The sequence below is a fragment of the Mustelus asterias genome, chromosome 1 (assembly GCF_964213995.1).
Source record: "Mustelus asterias chromosome 1, sMusAst1.hap1.1, whole genome shotgun sequence".
Classification (NCBI taxonomy): Eukaryota; Metazoa; Chordata; class Chondrichthyes; order Carcharhiniformes; family Triakidae; genus Mustelus; species Mustelus asterias.
Genome location: NC_135801.1, coordinates 190,906,333 through 190,932,091, shown reverse-complemented (window position 1 = coordinate 190,932,091; position 25,759 = coordinate 190,906,333). Strand labels below are relative to the sequence as shown.

The window sequence follows — 25,759 nt, the reverse complement described above, 5'->3', positions numbered from 1 at the left end:
ATTCACTCACCACAGATATCGAATGGGTTCCTGAGGTGGCAAACCTAACTGTTGACGTGCTCAGTTTCACTGTAATTAGTTACTGTTGAACAAATATCAGACGACGGACAAACTTTCCCCTCCCCACAAATTTGTTTGCCTTTGCGAACATCCCATCTCCTAACCCCAATTGTTTTCAATGCAACTGCCTGAGCGAATATGAAGGCACTTACTGTAGTTAGAATGGATGGTTTCAGAGATGTCAAAGGAACCCTGATCATTTTCCCATTCGGGTTCATCGCCTCCAACTCAATGACGTGCAGCTCATCCTTCGTTTCGGGACCCACACATACCTGCCACCAGAAAATAAACCGAGGTTTCATTGGTCAGAACATTGAATACAGGAGTTGGGACATTGTGTTGAAGTTGTACAAGACATTGGTAAAGTTACACTTAGAATACTGTGTACAGTTCTGGTCACCTTATTATAGAAAGGATATTATTAAGCTAGAAAGAGTGCAGAAAAGATGAACTAGGATGCTACCGGGACTTGATGGTTTGAGTTATAAAGGAGAGGCTGGATAGACTGGGACCGTTTTTCTCTGGAGCATAGGAGGCTGAGGGGCGATCTTATAGAGGCCTGTAAAATAACGAAGGGCACAGATCAGCTAGATAGTCAATATCTTTTCCCAAAGATAGAGGAGTCTAAAACTAGAGGGCATAGGTTTAAGGTGAGAGGGGAGAGATACAAAAGGGTCCAGAGGGGCAATTTTTTCACACAGAAGGTGGTGAGTGTCTGGAACAAGCTGCCAGTGGTGGTAGTAGAGGCGGGTACAATTTTGTCTTTTAAAAAGCATTTAGATAGTTACATGGGTATAGAGGGATATGGGCCAAACGCGGACAATTGGGACTAGCTCAGCGGTTTAAAAAAAGGGCAGCAGTTGGGCCGAAGGGCCTGTTTCCATGCTGTAAACCACTATGACCCTATGACACTGACTTTCCACTGACAAGCAATAAAGATATTTCAAATGATGTCTACCAGTTCATTTCTTCCAAGTTCATCTTTGGAGACAAAAGAAATATTCCAGGCACAAGATCAAAACAGACGATCTCCAGTCGATTTATTTCATTATTTATTTAAATTGCCCAAACTTGTGTACAAGACACCATCTAGTGGTGTCATTTAGTTACGACATCAGTAAAATAAAAGCCAACCTTCTGGAAGGAAAACACCAATGCCATTCATCAGTGCCAGCTGCGGAAAGGGCTGCTATGCACCAATCGGTTTCTCTATAGCCACAACAGATGTTGATCAATACAGAAGTGATAAACCAGGTGCAGTCCACCATTTTACTCTGCTAATCCGCCAGACACCATGGGGCAATTTAACATGGCCAATCCACCTAACCCTCACATCTTCAGAGTGAGAGGAAACCGGAGCACCCGGAGGAAACCTACGCAGACACGGGGAGAACGTGCAAACTCCACACAAGCAGTCACCAGAGGCCGGAATTGAACTCGGCTTCCTGGTGCTATGAGGCAGCAGTGCTAACCACTGTGCAGCCCAAGATTTTTGGTGGCGTTGGTTAAGGGAGAAAAGACAGGCAGTTTACTGGAAAAATCAATGAATCTGTTACATCCACCTGAGCGGATACCTCTCTTCTGTCGGTACTGCACTGGAAGTGTCACTTCAGATCAGTGCTTCCCAAAATTTTCCTGGTGTGGTCCCATCTTAAAACAAAAGAACATAAAAAATGACAATGTATTTCAGGAGTTGCAGAATGGATTTCTGATCAGCTGCAATTGCCTCAATGTTGTTTGAGAAGGGGACTGTTGCAAACATTATTACCATTTTGATTTGTGCAGGTAAAATTAAGTTCCTGTGATCATCTTTGATTTGATTTGTCACGTGTTAGTTTACAGTGAAAAGTATTGTTTCTTGCATGCTCCAGTCAGTTGGTACATGACCTCAGACTTCTGTATCTTTTTCCCGACAGAAGAAGGTGGAAGAGAGCATGTCCAGGGTGCGTGGGATCCTTAATTATGCTGGCTGCTTTTCCGAGGCAGCGGGAAGTGCAGACCGAGTCAATGGATGGGAGGCTGGCTTGCGTGATGGACTGGGCTTCATTCACAACCTTATGTAGTTTCTTGCGGTCTTGGGCAGAGCAGGAGCCATACCAAGCTGTGATACAACCAGAAGGAAGGTTTTCTATGGTGCCTCTGTAAAAGTTGGTTTAAGGTGCGAGGGAAGTGATACAAAAGTGTCCAGAGGGGCAATTTTTTCAAACAGAGGGTGGCGAGTGTCTGGAACAAGCTGCCAGAGATAGTAGTAGAGGCGGGTACAATTTTGTCTTTTAAAAAGCATTTAGACAGTTACATGGATACGATGGGTATATAGAGGGATATGGGCCAAATGCAGGCAATTGGGATTAGCTTAGGGGGTTTTAAAAAAGGGCAGCATGGACAAGTTGGGCCGAAGGGCCTGTTTCCATGCTGCAAACCTCTGTGACTATAAGTTATAGCTGACATGCCAAATTTCCTTAGTCTTCTGTGAAAGTAGAGGCATTGGTGAGGCTTCTTGACCTGTGCAATCAGAAAGCTCACCTCAAAACACTGAGCTTTTTCAGAGATGGTCAAGGCGTTCATACAGTTCAATTGTTGCTGTGAAAGCTCACCTTTGAGGGTGGAAAAATTACGGTGGTTTCCCAATGCATTCCTTGCGAACGGTCTCCAAGTGTCACTTCGACTTATTTGGCTTCATGCTTTCGCTGGGCAGCAATGAGTGAGGCATTTTAGCTTTTCTTCAGATTTGATTGAAATGGTCCTGAACTTGCCCTCAAGGGAAGCTTTGTTGTATTTATAACACTTTTTACCTTCTTGCTTTTCACTTGTAACTGTCAAACTCTTCATATGAACTAGGAGAGAATAAGGCCACCAGGCCCTATGAGCCTGCTCCACCATTCAATAAGGTCATTTCAACTTCATCCCTACATTCTTGCCTCCCTCGGATAACAGAGCTAGATTCCAGCTAGCTCTGTCTTGAAAATATTCAAAGACTCTGCTTCCACTGCCTTTTGGAGGAACAGAATTCCAGAGACATACGGCCCTCAGAGAAAAGATTTCTGCCGGCTGGATGCCTGTGACTAGTGGTGTTCCGCAGGGCTCTGTATTGGGACCTCTGCTGTTTGTGATTTATATAAACGATCTGGAAGAAGGTGTAACTGGGGTGACCAGTAAGTTTGCGGACGACACGAAAATGGTTGGACTTGCAGATAGTGAGGAACATTGTCAGAGGCTACAGAAGGATATAGATAGGCTGGAAATTTGGGCAAAGAAATGGCAGATGGAGTTCAATCCAGATAAATGCGAAGTGATGCATTTTGGTAGAACTAACGTAGTGGGGAGCTATACGATAAATGGCAGAACCATAAAGGGTGTAGATACGCAGCGGGACCTGGGTGTGCAAGCCCACAGATCTTTGAAGGTGACGTCACAGGTGGAGAAGGTAGTGAATAAGGCATATGGCATGCTTGCCTTTATAGGACAGGGCATAGAGTATAAAAGTTGGGGTCTGATGTTGCAGTTGTATAGAACATTGGTTCGGCTGCATTTGGAATACTGCGCCCTGTTCTGGTCGCCACACTACCAGAAGGACGTGGAGGCTTTAGAGAAAGTGCAGAGGAGGTTTACCAGGATGTTGCCTGGTATGGAAGGACTTAGTTATGAGGAGAGACAGAAGGACGTATTTTACACAGAGGGTGGTGGGGGCCTGGGGCTTGGAATGCGCTGCCGGGCAAGGTGGTGGAGGCGGACACACTGGGAACGTTTAAGACTTATCTAGATAGCCACATGAACGGAGTGGGAATGGAGGGATACAAAAGAATGGTCTCGTTTGGACCAGGGAGCGGCGCGGGCTTGGAGGGCCGAAGGGCCTGTTCCTGTGCTGTATTGTTCTTTGTTCTCATCTCGATTTTAAACAGCGACCTTTTATTTTTAGAAAGTGACCCCTTGTCCTGGATTCTCCCACAAGAGGAAACATCCTCTCCACATCCACCCTGCCAATACCCCTCAGGATCTTAACAGTTTTGATCTATTCTAAATCCCAGTGGATACAGACCTAACCTTTCCTCATAAGATTTTTTTCATTTGACATATATATTTGTATACAGTGAAAAGTATTCTTTCCTGCACACTTTACAGACAAAGCATACTGTTCATAGAGAAGGAAAGGAGAGAATGCAGAATGCATTACAATCATAGCTAGGGTGTAGAGAAAGATCAATTTAATGGGAGGTAGGTCCATTCAAAAGTCTGATGGCAGCAGGGAAGAAGCTGTTCTCGAGTTGGTTGGTACGTGACCTCAGACTTTTGTATCTTTTTCCTGACGGAAGAAAATATGTCTGGGGTGTGTGGGGTCCTTGTTTCTGCTGGCTGCTTTCCGGGGCAGTATCAAAGGAGTCAATGGATGGGAGGCTGGTTTGAGTGATGGACTGGGCTACATTCATGACCCTTTGTAGTTTCTTACAGTCTTGGGCAGGGCAGGAACCATACCAAGCTGTGATATAACCAGAAAAAATGCTTTCTATGGTGCATCTGTAAAACTTGGAGAGAGTTGTAGCAGACATGCTAAATTTCCTTAGCCTCCTGAGGAAGTAGAGGCGTTGGTGGGCTTTCTGAAATATTGCACTGGCGTGAAAGGAACAGGTCAAGTTGTTGGTGATCTGGACACTTGAAGCTCTTGGCCATTTCCACTTCATCTCTGTTGATGCAGACAGGGGCATGTCCACCACTGCACCTCCTGAAGTCGATGTTATACTTCTAACTTCATGCTTACAAACACAGGGTTTTGAGACAGGTAGCTCTTGATAATGCAACTCTCTGGTCATTAACAGTCTGCCAATGTACAGCAACTGGAGCTAACAGTCCTCTAACACATGCAGGAGAAAAATGCCACAAACTGAGCCAAGTTGGACGTGGCAGCACAGGGAGATGGTCCCCTAGGCCAAGCCCCTTTCAAGTAGTCACTCCTCTTCAGGCGAGGAGGGGAGAATAAAAATATCGACAGGGTTCTAGTCTGTAAGTGAATGAGCAAAAGTAGAGTTCACAGGCGAGTGGAAGGTCTGCACTTTAGACACAAGAAATGTAACTTCAGAGCAGTGGTGGGCAACCTGAGCCAGGGGTCCATATGCGCCCCATCTGGGTTCTGAGTGTTTTTAAGTTTATTACTGTCGCAAGTAGGCTTACATTAACACTGCAATGAAGTTACTGTGAAAATCCCCATGTCACCACACTCCAGGTTGTTGGCGATCAGGTCACCTAGAAACTTGAACCTGTCCATCACGCAAACCAGCCTCTCGCCCGTTGACACTGCCCCTGAAAAGCAGCCAGCAGAAACAAGCACCCCAGACATATTTTCTTCCATCAGGAAAAAGATACAAAGTCTGAGATCACGTATCAACCGTTGAAGTCAAACATTTCCACTTCATCCCCGTTGATGTAAACTCGCCTGTTCTTGGTACTAGTCTAGTAAATCTCATCGCTGGATGTCGAAGCTCTTATTAAACAATTCCTCCAGTGTGAACTGCAAGTTGCTGGTAATCACCAAAATAACTCTTAACCCTGTAGCATATCCTCTCTCCCTAATGTACTGTCCCATCAAAGCCGATGTGGATGCCTGTTGGGACACTTGGTAACTCCCTTCTAGCGAACCATGAGCCTGGGTGGGGGAGATTGGCTGTGTGCATCATGGGATCTCGAAACCAGTTGTAGGCAGAGTTTTCACTCCACAGCTATCAATATGCTCTGGGAACTTGCAACCCCAAAATCTCGTTCCCTCGAGAGATCGTGATCCATGGTTTAGAGTTTAGAAAAATTGGAAGTGATCTCATGGAAGTGTAAAAAAATTCTTATAGGGCTTGGCAGGAAGGATGTTTCCCCTGGTTGGGGGTGGAATTCCTGTACTCCGATCCCTGTGCCATAAAGGCCGACATGCCATTTGCCTCCCTAATTGCTTGATGTACCTGCATGCTAACTCGAGTTCCTTTAATGAGCATACCAAAGTCTCTCGGAACAAGATTTTTAAGTTTCACACTTCCATGTCCTCCTCAACTTACATTTCCACCTAATTTTGTATCGTCAGCAAACTCTTTGTCCAAGTCATCATTCTAGATTGTAAATAGCTGAGACTATGGCAATTTCACTGGGATAGGAGAAAAGTTTAGGTTCATAGAATCCTACAGTGACTATCAAGTCTGCACCGACCACAATCCCACCAAGGTCCTATCCCTATAACCCCATGCATTTGCCCCTGACACGAAGGGGCAATTTACCATGGCCTATCCACCTAACCCACACATCTTTGGACTGTGGGAGGAAACCAGAGCACCCGGAGGAAACCCATGCAGACACGGGGAGAATGTGCAAACTCCACACAGACAGTGACCCAAGCCACGATTTGCGCCCAGGTCCTTAATGCTGAGAGGCAGCAGTGCTAACCACTGTGTCACCGTGCCGCCCTTTCTTATTCCAAGTGATTGGAATGGCACCTCATTGTGTCATCTAGCTGACCAGAATTAGATCTGGTAGCAACTAATAATTTCCTAATGAACACCATGATTGATAGAAATCATAGAAACCCTACAGTACAGAACAACAAAGAACAAAGAACAAAGAACAATACAGCACAGGAACAGGCCCTTCGGCCCTCCAAGCCCGCGCCGCTCCCCGGTCCAGGATTGAATCCTGAATCCAGGATCCCCGCCCAATTTTCCAGCCTATCTACATACCAATATCCTATCCACCGAGCTGTCCCTCACAGCTACGATGCTTTGTTCATTACAACCTATTAACTTACCCCCACCCCCCCATTCCAGACCATGTGAAAGAGGCCATTCGACCCATCGAGTCTGCACCGACCACAATCCCACCCAGGCCCTACTCCTAGTGGTTCGCACTGCTGCCTCATAGCGCCAGGGACCTGGGTTCGATTCCTGGCTTGGGTCACTGTGTGGAGTTTGCACATTTTCCCCGTGTCTGGCGTGGGTTTCCTCCGGGTGCTCTGGTTTCCTCCCACACTCCAAAGATGTACATGAATTGGCCATGCCAAATTTTCCCTCAGTGTACCCAAACAGGCGCCGGAGCATGGCAACTAGGGGATTTTCACAGTAACTTCATTGCAATGTTAATGTAAGACTACTTGTGACTAATAAATAAACAAACTTTAAACTTTTTTATGATTGTCCAAAAATGCAACATTATCCTCCTTTATTTATTGGACACCAGTGATAGACAGACACTTCCCAGCTTCAGTGTAGCCACACACCTCAGACAATAAAGCAGCAATACAATTTCCAATAACTCCATGAAATGCACCCTGATCATTATTTAGCAGACACTAGTCAGAGAGGCAATCAGCTTCTTGAATGTGGAATTCTTTAATCAGGAAGGTCTTCAGCTCACAATGGAGAGTTTCAATATTTCAAGCCTGGAGTGCTTCTCCTCCCTCAAGAACAAGCTGTATTATGGATGTAGTGTGACCATACACCTATAACCTCACCACCAATAACTGAAAAGGACCGTCCTTCAACACTTGCTATTCTGCTCAGGTCACTGATCTGTCAGAACATCTGGTTTTGACAGAATTGCAATCCCCTTGCATAGAATTCCAGCACAAAACAGGCTACTCAGCCCAGTAGGTGCCAGCACTGATGCTGCATATCTGCCTCATCCCTTCCTACTTCATCTAACCCCACTGGCATATCCTTCCATTCTTTTCTCTCAGATGCATTCAGACCATTTGCTTCAAATACTTCAGAAGATATTGATTTGCACATTCTCACCACTCTCTGAGTTAGAAGTTAACAAAGTTCTTTTTTAATCCCTTATGCCACTGTGATCCAGCTCCTTCACACAAATACTGTAGCATTCAAGGCCTTCAGTGCATCCATAATGTGTTGAAGCCACTATATTGCTCCACTTCTGTTTGCTCCTCATTTTGGCTCTGCTGTTGGCTAGTCTATTGATCCTTGTTAGACTTTTCAATAATGATTTTAGGCATAACAAAAGGAGGAATTCCCAACATTTTCATTCTGTTACAGAAGGGAAAGGAGCTGAGGACTTGCCATATCAAAACCATAGCATATGGCTAAGAATAACCAACAAAGCAAAACCGTGAAACAGAAAAAACTAAACATGATCAATAACATTACCATTAATATTATTGCTCGATAAACTTGAGCTCGTCTAAAACTTTATTCTGCAAATCACAACCTGCACCAAGCCCCATTCCCTCCTCCTCCAAGACTCTTTCCCAAAACTTAACCCTGACTGAGCTTATACAGTTGCACAGTGGTTAGCACTGCTGCCTCAGAGCACCAGCGACCCGAGTTCAACTGTCTGTGTGGAGTTTGCACATTCTCCCCGTGTCTGCGTGGGTTTCCTCCAGGTGCTCTGGTTTCCCCCCACACTCAAAAGATGTGCAGCTTAGGTGGATTGTCCATGCCAGCTTGCCCTTAGTGTCAGGTGAACTAGCAGGGTAAATATGTGGGACTACAGGGATAACAGCTGGATGGGATCGTGGTCGGTGCAAGCTCGATGGGCCGAATGGCCTCCTTCTGTGCTGTAGGGATTATATGAAGTCACCTGATCTAATATCTCCTCCTCTGGCTCAACCGTTTCTTCTCCCTCCAAAACGTCTCGTGTCATTTTCAACAGGAAGTGCAATTGTTATAAAACTTATTTTTACAAATAAAATACGTGGCAAGCTTTTGGGAAACAGTTAAAAGTTAAAAACAACCTCTAAAAGGTGAATGAGAGCAGTGTTTTATTTTCTGTAATGGTGTTTATATCATCTTTGAAGTGCACGATTTACACACATTTCCCTTCATTATCCAAAGGCATCTTTAAAATCATATAAAATTAAAGAGTCTGCTGCAAATTTAAGGTCTCAAGAGTGAGAGATGGTGAGTCAGAATATCAATAGCTGTTAACGTCTAGCCAGAAAAATGGCACAAACAGCCTCTGGCTAAAAGATAACAAAGTGCAAAAAAGAGACTTGAAGTCTCTAATTAAGCAATTTGAATGGTTCCTGTGCAATATTCCTGGTGGAAGACAAAATGTGCCTAGAGCAGCAGCAGAGAAACCTAGTGGCCTGCAGAATAGCAGCAGGGAGAAAAGGAGCAACAGAAAACAACCTAGACAAAGTGAGGGCGAGCAACAGCCTAGTCCCAGCTGCACATACCTTGGACCGACATGGCACGAACGCGAGGTTCAAGTACAGTGGCCGAACGGCACCAGATTAAAATTCTATGCATTGCATCACATTTCAGAATTGTTGTCAGTGTCCCGTTGCAGTGAAACTAGCAGCATACGTCTACCAGCATGGCAGGGTTTTAAAGAGTTCCCCAGCCGTGACAGGGTTTTAAGAGCACCCACTGCAGGAGTTTGTACAGGGCTAGACGTACAACATACACAACAGTGCAGGATACTGACGAGATTGACTAGGTTAGGATTGTTTTCGCTGGAGTTCAGATGAATGAGGGGGAGGATCTCAGAGACTTATAAAATTCTCACAGGACTAGACAGGGTAGATGCAGGGAGGATGTTCCCGATGGTGAGGGAGTACAGAACCAGGGGTCACAGTCTGAGGATTCAGGGTAGACCATTTAGGATAGTGATGAGGAGACATTTCTTCACCCAAAGAGTGGTGAGCCTGTGGAATTCATTACCACAGGAAGTAGTTGATGCCAAAACATTGAATGTATTCAAGAGATGGCTAGGTATAGCACTTGGGGCGAATGGGATTAAAGGTTATGGGGAGAAAGCAGGATTAGGCTATTGAGTTGGAAAGATCAGCCATGATCGTAATGAATGGCGGAGCAGACTCGAAGGGCCGAATAGCCTCCTCCTATCTTCGACGTTTCTACTCACCGTCCTCAGGATAAGTTGGTGCACCATCTTATCATCATGTAGCTGGAATTTGTATTCCTTCTTTCCTTCCTCCAACACACATCCTGAATAATCAAACAGGAAAATTAAATTTGATAACTCATTTCCAACATGCATGCAAAATGTTTTTGCTGATTCCAAAACTTTGAGGGGGGGTTGGGAAAGCAGATGGACATGTTTAAATCACAGGCTAAGTATTTACACGTTGCTTGTGTAAATGTTTCGCAAAAATAAATATGCCTTTCTATTGTGCCTGTCATAACCCCAGTACAATCCGTTTTCTAGCCAATGAAGAATTTCTGAAGTGTAGTCACCATGGCAAGGTGGGAAACATGGCAGCTAATTTCACAAAAAGCAGCGTGATGATGGTGGATGAGAGGTAAATGTTGACGAGGTAAACGGGGAGAAATTTCCTGCTTTTCTTAAAAATAGTGCCATGGGAACTTTTATGAGCGAGGACAAGTGAGTCACTTTACATTCAAGCTGTAACTAAGCCAATGCTGACAAGGAAGACATGAAAGGAGACAAGCCCATGTGATCTGTAACCAAAATCTACTTAAAATCAAGTACCAGGGTTCACACCTGGGGCAGTTGCTTTGTAAGACCGAGGGAGACAGAGACAAAGAACTCACTAGTGTGTGGAGTGGGAAGCAGCCACTGCGAAGAAGAGCAGGGTGATCCTTGTTTGTGTTAACATCCGAGCAGGATGCTTGTAAAGGAAACAGGACTGATGGGACTATGTGATTTAAGGAACAAGGAGCCCCCAGATATGCTATTCTGGTGGAAGTCTGGCTTGGAGTACTCAGTGTGTGAGAAACAATTTGAGGAACATAGGAAGATTCAAAGAGGTATGTCAGGGTGTGTCTTCAGACTTAATATGGTACTGCTACCAATAACGCGACATAAAGTAAAACATGTCACATGCCATACTTTTTCAACTGGCACCAAAACTGGGCAAAGTGGGAACTGCACTGTTGGCACAATGTTCATCTGAATTGTGCTGGCATCAAGTGTTCTTGCAAGTTGTATAACTACGGTTGCAGCAGTTGCTTCCTGCTCCACACTCAATGTCGGGAGGAGGAAGAGATCAGGTGAGAGAAGATGTGGTAAATTACAGGGAACAACTGAGGTAATGGAGCAGATTACCGATTTTTTGTAAAAATAACCAGAGCCTGGCAGGATGAGACATTGATAAAACTGAAGAGTGCATCAACAGATAAGGCCGGAGATTGCAAAGACAAACGTAAAAGACTCGGTATCTGAATATGCACAGCATTCATCACAAAATAGAGTAGATGGCTTAGAGAAGTAAAACATACATGGCCTTATAGTAGTCACAGACACGTGGTTACAAGGGGACCAAGTCTGGGACATGACTATTAAAAGGTATTTGAAAAGCTTGGAAGCTAGTAAAAAGAAATGGGGAAGCTCTGTTAATTAGAATGTTATTAGTACGGTAATGGGAAATGATCTTAGCTCATTTTGGATAAAGCCAAGTAGGAAAGATATCATTTGTGGATGTTTATAGGCCACCTAAAATGAGTTACGTTGTAAAAAATTTACTTATTATTTATTAGTCACAAGTAAGGCTTACATTAACACTGCAATGAAGTTACTGTGAAGTTCACCTCGTCGCCACACTCCGACGAACACCTGTTTGGGTCAATGCACCTAACCAGCACGTCTGTCAGACTGTGGGAGGAAAAACCGGAACACCTGGAGGAAACCCACGCAGACACAAGGAGAACGTGCAGACTCCACACAGACAGTGACACAAGCTGGGAATCGAGACCAGGGCCACTGGTGCTGTGGGGCAGCAGTGCTAACCATTGTGCACCGTGCCACCATAGAGAAATTGAGCAGTGATGGGGGGGGGGGGGGGAGGAATGTGGGCTGTTGACCTGGGTGTGGGGGGGCTGTTGACCTGGGTGGGGGGAGGTTTGGTATGTTGACCTGGGGGGAGGGGATTGGGCTGTTGACCTGCAAAAGGTGGATGGGGGGGGGGGTGGAGGGAGGGAGGGAGGGAGTGGTTTGGCCTGCTGACCTGGTGGTGGGGGTGGGGGGCTTGGGCTGTTGACCTGGTGGTGGGGGTGGGGGTTTGGGCTGTTGACCTCAGGGCAGGGAGTGGTTTGGCCTGTTGACCTATTGGGGGGGGGGGGGGAGATGGGTTGCTGACCTGCAAAAAAAGGGGTGGGGTGGTTTGGCCTGCTGACCTGGTGGTGGGGGTGGGTGGTTTGGGCTGTTGACCTATGGGGGGGGGGGGTGGTGTTTGGCCTGTTGGCCTGAGGGGGTGGGTTGTTGATCCTGGGGGGCTGGGGTGGGGTGGTTTGGCCTGCTGACCTGGTGGTGGGGGGTTTGGGCTGTTGACCTATGGGGGGGGAGGTGTTTGGCCTGTTGGCCTGAGGGGGTGGGTTGTTGACCCCGGGGAGTGTTTGGCCTGTTGGCCTAGGTGGGAGGGGTCTTGGTGGGGTTGCCAGGGGGAGTATTGGGTTGGTGACCAGCCATGATGCCAAGCCCCTGCTCCATTCCTCCTCTTACCGAACAGGTAGACGCTGGAGTTGAGCAGCTCCGACACCGACACCTTGCGCTCCTCCATCAGCCGCTCGCGCTCCGCCGCCGCCCAGAAATGACTGACAACCGCCGCAGCCAATCATCCCCTCGCCGCTCCGCCAGACCGGCCAATCGGGCGACGCCGCCGCAAGTTCACCAATGGGCGGCGAGACTGAGCGCTGGAGGCGGGTCCTCGTGTCTGAGTGACAGCGGCGCTGACCAATAGGTGAGCTTCACCCAGCGGAGGGACGGGCGGCACCGGCCTGCGCGAGATCATGTGATTGACGGCAGGATTGTCCAATCAGCGCGTGCCAAACACCTGTCAATCATATATTTGATTGACAAGTTGTGCAAACGCTCAAGAAGCAGCATTGCTTTGGGTTATGCAATAGGAAGCATTGTGTAGGGCTGCTATGGAATCATAGATCATAGAAACCCTTACAGCACAGAAGGAGGCCATTCGGCCCATTGAGTCTGCACCAACAATCCCACCGAGGTCCTATCCCCGTAGCCACACACGTTTACCTCGCTAATCCTTCCAACCTACGCATCCCGGGACATTAAGGGGCAATTTAGCGTGGCCAATGCACCTAACCCGCACATCTTTGGAGTGTGGGAGGAAACCGGAGCACCCGGAGGAAACCCACGCAGACATGGGGAGAACATGCAAACTCCACACAGACAATGACCCAAGCTGGGAATCGAACCCAGGTCTCTGGAGCTGTGAGGCAGCACTGCTAACCACTGTGCCACCATGCCGCCTATCTCTGGACTCTTTATCCAGAAACTGCTGGAAAAACCCAACAGGTCTAACAGCATCTGTGGAGAGAAACGCAGAGTTAACGTTTCAAGTCCATTTGATTTGGTTTGATTTATTATTGGGATACAGTGAAAAGTATTGTTTCTTGTATGCTATACAGACAAAGCATACCGTTCATAGAGTACATAGGGGAGAAGGAAAGGAGAGGGTGCTAAATGTAGTTTTACAATTATAGCTAGGGTATAGAGAAAGATCAACTGAAGGTACATTCAAAAGTCCAATGGCAGCAGGGAAGAAGCTGTTCTTGAGTCGGTTGGTACATGACCTCAGACCTGTGTATCATTTTCCCAGTAAGAAGTCTCACAACACCAGGTTAAAATCCAACAGGTTTATTTGGTAGCAAATACCATAAACTTTCGGAGCACTGCTCCTTCGTCAGATGGAGTGGAAATGTGCTCTCAAACAGTGCAAAGGAGCAGTGCTCCGAAAGCTTATGGTATTTGCTACCAAATAAACCTGTTGGACTTTAACCTGGTGTTGTGAGACTTCTTACTGTGTTCACCCCAGTCCAACGCTGGCATCTCCATATCATTTTCCCGACAGAAGAAGGTGGAAGAGAGTATGTCCGGGGTGCGTGGGAGCCAGAGGAGGAGCCATACGAAAGCTGTGAAAAAAAACCAGAAAGGATGCTTGCTATGGTGCATCTGTAAACGTTGGTGAGAGTCGTAATGGACATGCTAAATTTCCTTAGCCGACTAAGAAAGTAGGGGTGTTGGAGGGCTTTCTTAACTATAGCATTGGCGTGGAGGGACCAGGGCAGGTTATTGGTGATCTGGACACCGAGAAACTTGAAGCTCTCAACCATTTCTACTTCATCCCCCTTGATGTAGACAGGGGCATGTTCTCCACTATGTTTCCTGAAGTCGATGACTATCTCCTTTGTTTTGTTGACATTGAGGGAGAGATTAATGTCGTTGGACCAGTTGATTAGCCCAGTCTCTATCTCTTTCCTGTACTCCGTCTCATCATTGTTTGAGATCCGACCCACTGTGGTGGTGTCATCAGCAAACTTGAAAATCGAGTTGGAGGGAAATTTGGCCACACATTCATAGGTGTATAAGGAGTATAGTAAGGGGCTAATATGATCCAATATGATTCTTCTTGGGCGAGTCTAATGCTCTTGGAACAGGGGACTAAATCCCACCACAGAAGCTGGTGGAATTTAATTCAAATGAATAAAATCTGTATTGAAAGCTTGTCTCATGATGACATGATATAGCGGTGACTTGAGGAATTTTTTTAACACAGACAGTGGTTAAGGTCAGGAATGCATTGCTTGAGAGTGTGGTGGAGGCATGTTCAATTGAAGCATTCAAAACACAATTAGACTGTTATCTGAAAAGGAAGAACGTACAGGATTACAGCGTGAAAGCAGAAGATTGGCACTGGGCTGGTTGCTCATTCGGTGAGCCGGTGCAGACACAATGGGCCGAATGGCTTGCTGCACTGTAACAATTCTGTGAGTCTGTGACAACTATTATCGATTATTGTTCAAAATCCACCTGGTTCGCGAATAGCATTTAGGGAAGGAAATCTGCCACCCTTAGCTGGTCTGGCCTACATGTGATTCCAGCAACAGTGCCCTCTGAAATTGGTCTAGCAAGCCACTAAGTTAAAGGGAAGTTGGCTTTGATTCTGATTTGTTTTGATTTGATTTATTCTTAGAAACATAGAAAACTATAGCACAAAACAGGCCCTTCGGCCCCACAAGTTGTGCCGAACATATCCCTATCTTCTAGGCCTACCTATAACCCTCCATCCTATTAAGTCTCATGTACTCATCCAGGAGTCTCTTAAAAATCCCTATTGAGTTTGTCTCCACCACCACTGACGGCAGCCGATTCCACTCGCCCACCACCCTCTGTGTGAAAAACTTACCCCTAACATTTCCCCTGTACCTACCCCCCAGCACTTTAAACCTGTGTCCTCTCGTAGCAGCCATTTCCACCCTGGGAAAAAGCCTCTGAGAGTCCACCTGATCTATGCCTCTCAACATCTTATATACCTCTATTAGGTCTCCTCTCATCCTACGTCTCTCCAAGGAGAAAAGACCGAGCTCCCTCAGCCTATCCTCATAAGGCATGCCACTCAATCCAGGCAACATCCTTGTAAATCTCCTCTGCACCCTTTCAATCTTTTCCACATCCTTCCTGTAATGAGGCGACCAGAACTGAGCACAGTACTCCAAGTGGGGTCTGACGAGGGTCTTATATAGCTGCATCATTATCCCCGGACTCCTAAACTCAATCCCTCGATTCTTGTCACATGTATTAGTACACAGTGAAAAATATTGTTTCTTGCATGCCATACAAAGCACACCATACATAGAGAAGGAAAGGAGAGAGTGCAGAAAGTAGTGTTACAATCATAGCTAGGGTGTAGAGAAAGATCAACTTGGTGCGAGGTAGGTCCATTCGAAAGTCTGGTGGCAGCAGGAAAGAAGCTGTTCTTGAGTCGAGTACAAATGTTGACCTTGCCAGCAATACCCACAACTCATCAAAAAAGGAATTTTTTAAAAATACGCAACGGTGCCTCATATCTCAAGCTGTTCCACGGACACATTATCAGACACAATTTGACATTGAGCCCAGAAAAGATGTCTGTTGAAAACACAAGTAAAGTAATGGGGATTCTGGAAATCTGAAACAAAATCAGAAAATGTTGGAAATGCACAGTAGGTGAGGCAACACCTGAGGATTCACAGAATTATTAGAGCACAGAAGAAGGCCACTCGGCCCATTGTATCCATACCAGTTTCCCAAATTAGCAATTCACTTATCACCGTCTCCCTGTAAGCCTGCACATTCTTTCATTTTTAAAGTTTATTCTATTATGTAATGTTGCAAGGCCAGCATTTGTTCCCATCCTTAACTTTCCTTGAACTGAGTGACTTGCCAGATCAGTTATGATTCAATCACATTGCTGTGGATCTGGAGTCACACATAGACCAGACCAGGTCAGGACATATTTGGAGTATTATGAGCAGGTTTGGGCCCCATATCTTTCCTTCTCTCCATGTACTCTATGAATGGTATGCTTTGTCTGCATAGTGCACAAGAAACAATACTTTTCACTGTATACCAATTCATGTGACAATAATAAATCAAATCAAATCAGTCAATCAGGGATGGGTATGCCTATATCCCATGAAGGGGAGGAAGTCTGGCTTCACCGCCCCAACCGAGGTTTACTCCATTGAAATCAAAAGGTTTCACCAATCCAGTAACTCTGGCAGGGATTTACCAGCTCTGCCAGCGATGGGCATGACTCTTCAAATTTTCCCGTCCTGCCTGCAATGATGCTTGCTGATATCAGTCATGATGTGGAGATGCCGGCGTTGGACTGGGGTAAACACAGTAACAGTTTTAACAACACCAGGTTAAAGTCCAACAGGTTTATTTGGTAGCAAATACCATTAGCTTTCGGAGCGCTGCTCCTTCGTCAGATGGAGTGGAAATTTGCTCTCAAACAGTGCACAGAGACACAAAATCAAGTTACAGAATATTGATTAGAATGCAAATCTCTACAGCCGACCAGGTCTTAAAGATACAGACAATGTGAGTGGAGGAGGGAGCATTAAGCACAGGTTAAAGAGAGGTGTATTGTCTCCAGACAGGACAGCCAGCAAGTCCAGGGGGCAAGCTGTGGGGGTTACTGATAGTGGGACATAAAGCCAACATCTCGGTTTAGGCCATCCTCATGTGTGCGGAACTTGGCTATCAGTTTCTGCTCAGCGACTTTGCGCTGTCACGTGTCGTGAAGGCCGCCTTGGAGAACGCTTACCCGAAGATCAGAAGCCGAATGCCCGTGACTGCTGAAGTGCTCCCCCACAGGAAGAGAACAGTCTTGCCTGGTGATTGTTGAGCGGTGTTCGTTCATCCGTTGTCGTAGCATCTGCATGGTTTCCCCAATGTGCCATGCCTCGGGACATCCTTTCCTGCAGCGTATCAGGTAGACAACGTTGGCCGAGTTGCAAGGGTAGGTACCGTGTACCTGGTAGATGGTGTTCTCACGTGAGATGATGGCATCCGTGTCGATGATCCGGCACATCTTGCAGAGGTTGCTGTGGCAGGGTTGTGTGGTGTCGTGGTCACTGTTCTCCTGAAGGCTGGGTAGTTTGCTGCGGACAATGGTCCATTTGAGGTTGTGCGGTTGTTTGAAGGCAAGAAGTGGGGGTGGCCTTGACGAGATGTTCGTCTTCACCAATGACATGTTGAAGGCTCCGGAGGAGATGCCATAGCTTCTCCGCTCCGGGGAAGTACTGGATGACGAAGGGTACTCTGTCCACCGTGTCCCGTGTTTGTCTTCTGAGGAGGTCGGTGCAGTTTTTCGTTGTGGCGCGTCGGAACTGTCGATCGATGAGTCGAGCGCCATATTCTGTTCTTATGAGGGCATCTTTCAGCGTCTGGAGGTGTCTGTTGCGATCCTCCTCATCCGAGCAGATCCTGTGTATTCGGAGGACTTGTCCGTAGGAGATAGCTTCTTTAACGTGTTTAGGGTGGAAGCTGGAGAAGTGGAGCATCGTGAGGTTATCCGTGGGCTTGCGGTACAGTGAGGTGCTGAGGTGACCATCCTTAATGGAGATGCGTGTGTCCAAGAATGTAACCGATTCCGGAGAGTAGTCCAATGGATGTCTCGGCACTCTACACCAGCATCCCCCACGATGATGGCATTGCTGCAACGGCCTCAGTACTCAACGCCGACAACTGCCAGTTTCCAGATGCAATTTTACAACTCATCCGCTTCATCCTGGAACACAATGTCTTCACCTTCAACAACCAGTTCTTCATCCAGACACACGGAACAGCCATGGGGACCAAATTCGCACCTCAATATGCCAACATCTTCATGCACAGGTTCGAACAAGACTTCTTCACCGCACGGGACCTTCAACCGATGCTATACACTAGATACATCGATGACATTTTCTTCCTTTGGAGTCATGGTGAACAATCTCTGAAACAACTATATGATGACATCAACAAGTTCCATCCCACCATCAGACTCACCATGGACTACTCTCCGGAATCGGTTACATTCTTGGACACACGCATCTCCATTAAGGATGGTCACCTCAGCACCTCACTGTACCGCAAGCCCACGGATAACCTCATGATGCTCCACTTCTCCAGCTTCCACCCTAAACACGTTAAAGAAGCCATCCCCTACGGACAAGCTCTCCGAATACACAGGATCTGCTCGGATGAGGAGGATCGCAACAGACATCTCCAGACGCTGAAAGATGCCCTCATAAGAACAGGATATGGCGCTCGACTCATCGATCGACAGTTCCGACGCGCCACAGTGAAAAACCGCACCGACCTCCTCAGAAGACAAACACGGGACACGGTGGACAGAGTACCCTTCGTCGTCCAGTACTTCCCTGGAGCGGAGAAGCTACGGCATCTCCTCCGGAGCCTTCAACATGTCATTGATGAAGACGAACATCTCGCCAAGGCCATCCCCACACCCCCACTTCTTGCCTTCAAACAACCGCACAACCTCAAACGGACCATTGTCCGCAGCAAACTACCCAGCCTTCAGGAGAACAGTGACAGTGACACCACACAACCCTGCCACAGCAACCTCTGCAAGACGTGCCGGATCATCGACACGGATGCCATCATCTCACATGAGAGCACCATCTACCAGGTACACGGTACCTACTCTTGCAACTCGGCCAACGTTGTCTACCTGATACGCTGCAGGAAAGGATGTCCCGAGGCATGGCACATTTGGGGAAACCATGCAGACGCTACGACAACGGATGAATGAACACCGCTCGACAATCACCAGGCAAGACTGTTCTCTTCCTGTGGGGGAGCACTTCAGCAGTCACGGGCATTCGGCTTCTGATCTTCGGGTAAGCGTTCTCCAAGACGGCCTTCACGACACACGACAGCGCAGAGTCGCTGAGCAGAAACTGATAGCCAAGTTCCGCACTCATGAGGACGGCCTAAACCGAGATGTTGGCTTCATGTCACACTATCAATAACCCTCACAGCTTGCCCCCTGGACTTGCTGGCTGTCCTGTCTGGAAACAATACACCTCTCTTTAGCCTGTGCTTAATGCTCCCTCCTCCACTCACATTGTCTGTATCTTTAAGAACTGGTTGGCTGTAGAGATTTGCATTCTAATCAGTATTCTGTAACTTGATTTTGTGTCTCTGTGCCCTGTTTGAGCGCAAATGTCCACTCCAACCGACGAAGGAGCAGTGCTCTGAAAGCTAATGGTATTTGCTACCAAATAAACCTGTTGGACTTTAACCTGGTGTTGTTAAAACTGTTACTGTGCTGATATCAGGCCAGAGTATTGTGAGCAGTTTTGGGCCCCATATTTAAGGAAGGATGTGCTGGCCTTGGAAAGGGTCCAGAGGAGATTCACAAGAATGATCCCTGGGATGAAGAGCTTGTCGTATGAGGAACGGTTGAGGACTCTGGGTCTGTACTCGTTGGAGTTTAGAAGGATGAGGGAGGGGTGGATCTTATTGAAACTTACAGGCTATTGCAAGGCCTGGATAGAGTGGACGTGGAGTGGATGTTTCCACTAGAAGGAAAAACTAGAACCAGAGGGCACAACCTCAGGCTAAAGGGACGATCCTTTAAAACAGAGATGAGGAGGAATTTCTTCAGCCAGAGAGTGGTGAATCTGTGGAACTCTTTGCCGCAGAAGGCTGCGGAGGCCAGGTCATTGAGTGTCTTTAAGACAGAGATAGATAGGTTCTTGATTAATAAGGGGATCAGGGGTTATGGGGAAAAGGGAGGAAAATGGGGATGAGAAAAATATCAGCCAGGATTGAATGGCGGAGCAGACACGATGGGCCGAGTGGCCTAATTCTGCTCCTATGTCTTATGGACTTATGGTCGTATATCAGATTGCTTCCCTAAACAAGGTTACTGACCAAGTGGGCTTTTATGACCATTAATGATAATTTCATGGTCACCATTACTGATTTTGATTTATTATTATCATGTGTTAATATACAGTGAAAAGTATTGCTTCTTGCGTGCTATACAGACAAAGCACAGCGTTCATAGAGAAGGAAAGGAGAGGGTGCAGAATATAGTGTTATAGTCATAGCTAGGGTATGGCGAAAGATCAGATCAACTTAATATAAAGTCCATTCAAAAGTTTGACGGCAGCAGGGAAGAAACTGTTCTTGAGTTGGTTGATACGTGACCTCAGCCACTGTTTCCAAGGTTCTGAAGAAGAGTCACACTGGATTCGAAACATTGGTTTTATTTCCGATCACCAGCATTTTGCTTTTATTTTATTGTTTCTACTACCGTTTTTGAGGGATTGATATGTGATGCGCGATTAAATCACTCGGGAGGCTGGATCGTACCCGGGAAATAAAGGCTTTTATTAGTAACCAGAATGGAGCATACTATATAACAATACAATCCCAGACTAAAGGGTCACCCGGCAGTGCAGTGACCTTTATACTCCTACAGGTAGGCGGAGCCAACCGGAGTGTACCACAGAACAACACCAACAGGTAGAACGCCCCAACCCTAACCCCAACAGTGACAACAGTAACATATGTACAAGTACCCATAGTGCTAACCATCTATGGTTCAGTACCCATAGTGGTAACCATCTATGGTTCACCACAATATGCATACATCATTTTGGCCCAAAAAAGACCGTTGCAATGAAATAAGACAAACCAACAACACCAAGGAATTCAAACAGAAAGTGCTGGAAAAACTCAGCAGGTGTGGCAGCCTCTGTGGAGAGAGAAACAGAGTTAATGTTTTGAGTTCAACATGACTCTTCTTTAGAACTGAAGAGAGATAGAAATGTGATGGGTTTTATGCTGTTGAAAAAGGTGGCGAGTGGCAGGTGGAGCAAAATAAAAGGTCATGGATAGGTTAGAGAGCAGAGGAGATTAGATTTCAAAGGTGTCATGGAACAAAAGGCAAAGGGAATCATAACGATCGTATTAAAGGCACAAAACATTGCTCAAAGCCATGTCAATAGTAGAATAAAGGTTAGCGCTGTCTGAAAGCAAAGTAGCAGAATGTATTAATGGTAGAATAAGGATCAGCACTATCTGAAAACAAACACATCAGAACAAGATACAGAATTTGCCCTTTGCCCGGCCCACCTGGCAAGGGGATCGTAGCAGGCGGGACACGGACCATGCAAAGGTCTGTTGACCTCGGGTGGGATTTTCCAATTCTGGGGCGAGCGTGGCCGGAAAGTCCCACCCATAGTCTGGCACTTGGAGGCAAAAGGTCAAAATAGAGGATAGAGTTGATGGTCTGAAGTTGTAGGACTTAATGTTGAGACCAGATCGCTATTAAGTGCCAAGTCGGAGTTGGGTAACTGTTCCTCCAGATTGCATTGGGCTTCACTGGAACATTATAGTAGACGGGGACAGAAATGTGAGCATGAGAGCATATTAATTCTTTGTTATTTATTTATTTTATAACATTGTAAACTATGTATATTGAATGCAGTGCAATATAAATATGTACCATAAATTAACTGCAACATTTAACATTGAAATTCTTCAATGTCACTCTGATCACAATCTGAATCACTGAATTATTCATCCCAATAGCCTGACTGTATAACATGACCTCATCTTCATCATCATTGATAGTACTGGTATATTTAGGCATCATTATTCCACAAGTGCACAATGGCACAGTGGTTAGCACTGCTGCTTTACAGTGCCAGGGACTTGGATTCAATTCCAGCCTCAAGCGACAGTTTGTGTGGAGTCTGCACGTTTTCCCGTGTCGGCGTGGGTTTCCTCCGGGTGCTCCTGGTTTCCTCCCACAGTCCAAAGATATGCAGGTTAGGTGGATTGGCCATGCTAAATTGCCCCTTAATGTCCCAAGATGTGTAGGTTAGGGGGATTAGCAGGGTAAATACATGGGGTTACCGGTATAGGGCTTGGGTATGATTTTTTAAAAAGATGGGTCGGTGCAGATGCAATGGGCCAAAATGCCTCCTTCTGCACTGTAGGGATTCTATAATTCTATTCTGTAATAAGTAATCACCCTTGGTACCGTCTAATACATTCAATATTCCATATTTTAGAAATATATTTTAACAACATTGAGATCAACTTTATTCCACATACCGATGACCCATTGGCACAATATTGCTAGTAAGGATGCTTGCATATTTCTGCCTTTAGTGAATGCTTTTTTTGTCTTCCAACACCCAATTGTTCAACATCTTTTGACTGCTGTCCACGTGAGGTTTATTTATAGACACATCCAAGGTCTGAACAACACTCATTAGACTGCCACATCTGTGTGGGTTGATCTCACATCATGGACAAGCTGAGATTTCAACATGTCCCAGAGGAGCTAACTCTTTTGCACAGTCCTTCTGGTCTCAAATTCTGTACTATCCTCAATCCATTCGGTGACACGACTGTGCCTTGAAGAAATGGTATTTTTAATCATGTTCTCTGCAATTATAGACAGGCACTGAGGTGCCTGACTAGAGTTTCTTTTATTGCTGCTTAAATGATTTAAATGCGTTTTTGTTTATTTTTAATCTGGGCCTAATGCACTCTCCTGGAGTTTATGGCTTTTTGGAATTGTTGCGGGGGGAGGAAGAATGATCGACAGGTCAGGTGAGATGGTTTTTTTTCCTTACAATTTTTCTTTTACTTTCAGTTTTGGCTGCTGGCCAGTTAGAAGCTGTTTGCACTCCAGGCTGGATGCAGGGTTTTGTCTCTCTCCCTGGTATTAGAAATTCTGCTGGCTAGTTGGAAGCAGTCTTTCTTACTTTTCTGGAGTGTAAACTTTGCCGTTGATTTGCGAGCTAGAGGCAAACAGTGGCTCTATCTCTACCTGGGAGGTCCAGAATAGAGAAGCCAGAGTTTCAATTCTCCACCTGAAGGTGTTGCAGAGCTGAAAAATCATGAGCATACATATTTTCTGTGCTAAACTGAAGCCGGGGGTTCATGTTGGTAAGAATGTTGTGTTGGAACATTACATTGAGCGGTTAAGATTACGACGATTTCATGGGTTGTTTTTTTTTCTTGCTTGCAATTGGTGAAAGTTATTGCGAATTTTCTTTCCATGTGTTAACTGTATTCTTAAATAAATTTTGTTTGGTAAAAGCTCCCTAGTGGGTCATTTAAATCATATCTGGAGTGACGCACCGCATGCTTATCCGTGCCAAATTCAAAGTGCAAAACCTATGGTCTAGACTGACTTCATAAAATATCTTGGGATTTCTGACCTTGGGATTATAACAATTCCTTGCAACCACTTTCACTCATTGAGCCTTTGTTATGAACACAGGAGGCAACACCTTTCTGAAATATCGCTTTGGGGAGAACTTTGTGCTTGAATATCACAATCGGTATGAATTTTACACTGTCTATCATACAAGACGGAACCCTTGTGAGCCATATCTTCTTATTGATGGGCGTCTTTACGAGGATGGTATTTTCACCAATCTCTGTGGTTGGCATGACGAAGTTCTTTGGCGTTTCATCCATTTCCAATCAATGTGCATTCTTCTCTGATTTTTTTACGATTGAACAGTGAAGTTTGATAATGTTAATCCTTACCTTCAGGTGGCAGATTTTAGAAATTTGTATTTTCTAATTTGTATTTTCTAACTAATTTCCAGTCTGCGACTGGATCCTGAACTTCCTAACCCACAGACCACAATCAGTAAGGATAGGCAACAACACCTCCTCCACAATCATCCTCAACACCGGTGCCCCACAAGGCTGTGTCCTCAGTCCCCTACTATATTCCTTATACACCTATGACTGTGCAGCCAAATTCCCCTCCAACTCAATTTTCAACTTTGCTGACGACACCACCGTAGTGGGTCGGATCTCAAACAATGACGAGACAGAGTACAGGAATGAGATTGAGAATCTGGTGAACTGGTGCATCAACAATAATCTCTTCCTCAATGTCAACACAATGAAGGAGATTGCCATCAACTTCAGGAAGCGTAAAGCAGAACATGCCCCTGTCTACATCAATGGTGACGAAGTAGAAAGGGTTGAGACCTTCAAGTTTTTAGGCATCCAGATCATCAACAATCTGTTCTGGTACCCCCATGCCAACACCATAGTTAAGAAAGCCCACCAATGCCTCTACTTTCTCAGAAGACAAAGGAAATTTGGCATGTCAGATGCAACTCTCACCAATTTTTACAGATGCACCATAGAAAGCATTCATTCTGGTTGTATCACAGCTTGGTACGGCTCCCGCTCTGCCCAAGGCTGCAAGGAACCACAAAAAGTTGCGAATGTAGCCCAATCCATCACACAAACCAGCTTGACTCTGTCTACACTTCCTGCTGCTTTGGCAAAGCAGCCAGCATAATTAAGGACCCCACACACCCCGAACATTCTCTCTTCCACCTTCTTCCACCGGGATAAAGTCTGAGGTCATGTACCAACCAACACAAGAACAGCTTCTTCCCTGCTGCTGTCAGACTTTTGAATGGACCTACCTCACATTAAGTTGATCTTTCTCTACACCCTAGCTATGACTGTAACACTACATTCTGCACTCTCTCCTTTCCTTCGCTATGAACGGTATGCTTTGTCTGTATAGCGTGCAAGAAACAACACTTTTCACTGTATACTAATACATGTGACAATAATAAACCAAATCAAATCAGGTATTAAATCCTCTTTGTTCATGAATCTTGGGCCCACCTGGCACCAGCCTTGTATTCTGAAAAGCCACCTTTCCTCACTTCCCTGAGGGCAGAGAGTTGGATGGCTCCATGGGTTGTGACCAGTTTTCCAATGCTCGTACAACCATTCTGCCACTTTTATCTCCGGTTTAAATTGAGCTGCGTACTTGCTACTCCTTCTCGAAGGAATAGTGATGGGTTATGTGCTACACATTGGTTTTGCCGATTGGATGCAAGATTACGGTTGAAATTAGCAAATGGAAAAGTCTAAAGATTTCCGCTCGTGCCTTTCAACGAATTAACTGCAGTAATTCAGAGAATCAAAAAATCCCTACAGTGCAGAAGGAGGCCATTCAGCCCATTGAGTCTGCACCAACAATAATCCCACTCAGGCCCTATCCCCATAACACCATGTATTTACACTACTAATCCTCCTGACACTAAGGGGCAATTTAGCATGGCCAATCAATCTAACCTGCACATCTTTGGACTGTGGGAAGAAACCGGAGCACCCGGCAGATCCAGGCAGAACGTGCAAACTCCTCACAGTCATCCAAGGCCGGAATTAAAACCAGGTCCCTGGTGCTGTGAGGCAGCAGTGATGAACCTATCTACCCTGGACCTACTCTGCATTAAGTTGATCTTTCTCTACACCCTAGTAACACTATCTTTGCACTCTCTTTTTCCTTCTCTATGAACGGTATGCTTTGTCTGTATAGCACGCAAGAAACAATACTTTTTGCTGTATGCTAATACATGTGACAATAATAAATCAAATCAAATCAAATCAAATAACCACTGTACCACTGTGCTGATCCTAA

General features: G+C 45.8%; 1 protein-coding gene across 1 annotated transcript in view; it reads right to left on the bottom strand.

The window, feature by feature from the left end:
* LOC144500915 (nucleophosmin-like) overlaps positions 1-12,549 on the bottom strand; it is a 90,998-nt gene extending 78,449 nt beyond the window's left edge. The window contains exons 1-3 of the mRNA XM_078224418.1: positions 12,463-12,549; positions 9,907-9,989; positions 213-332 (exon numbers count right to left, since the gene is read on the bottom strand). Coding sequence (XP_078080544.1) covers positions 213-332; positions 9,907-9,989; positions 12,463-12,520 — 261 coding nt within the window. The 5' untranslated portion in view covers positions 12,521-12,549. The remainder of the gene's footprint in view (positions 1-212; positions 333-9,906; positions 9,990-12,462) is intronic.
* Positions 12,550-25,759: the final 13,210 nt, after the last annotated feature.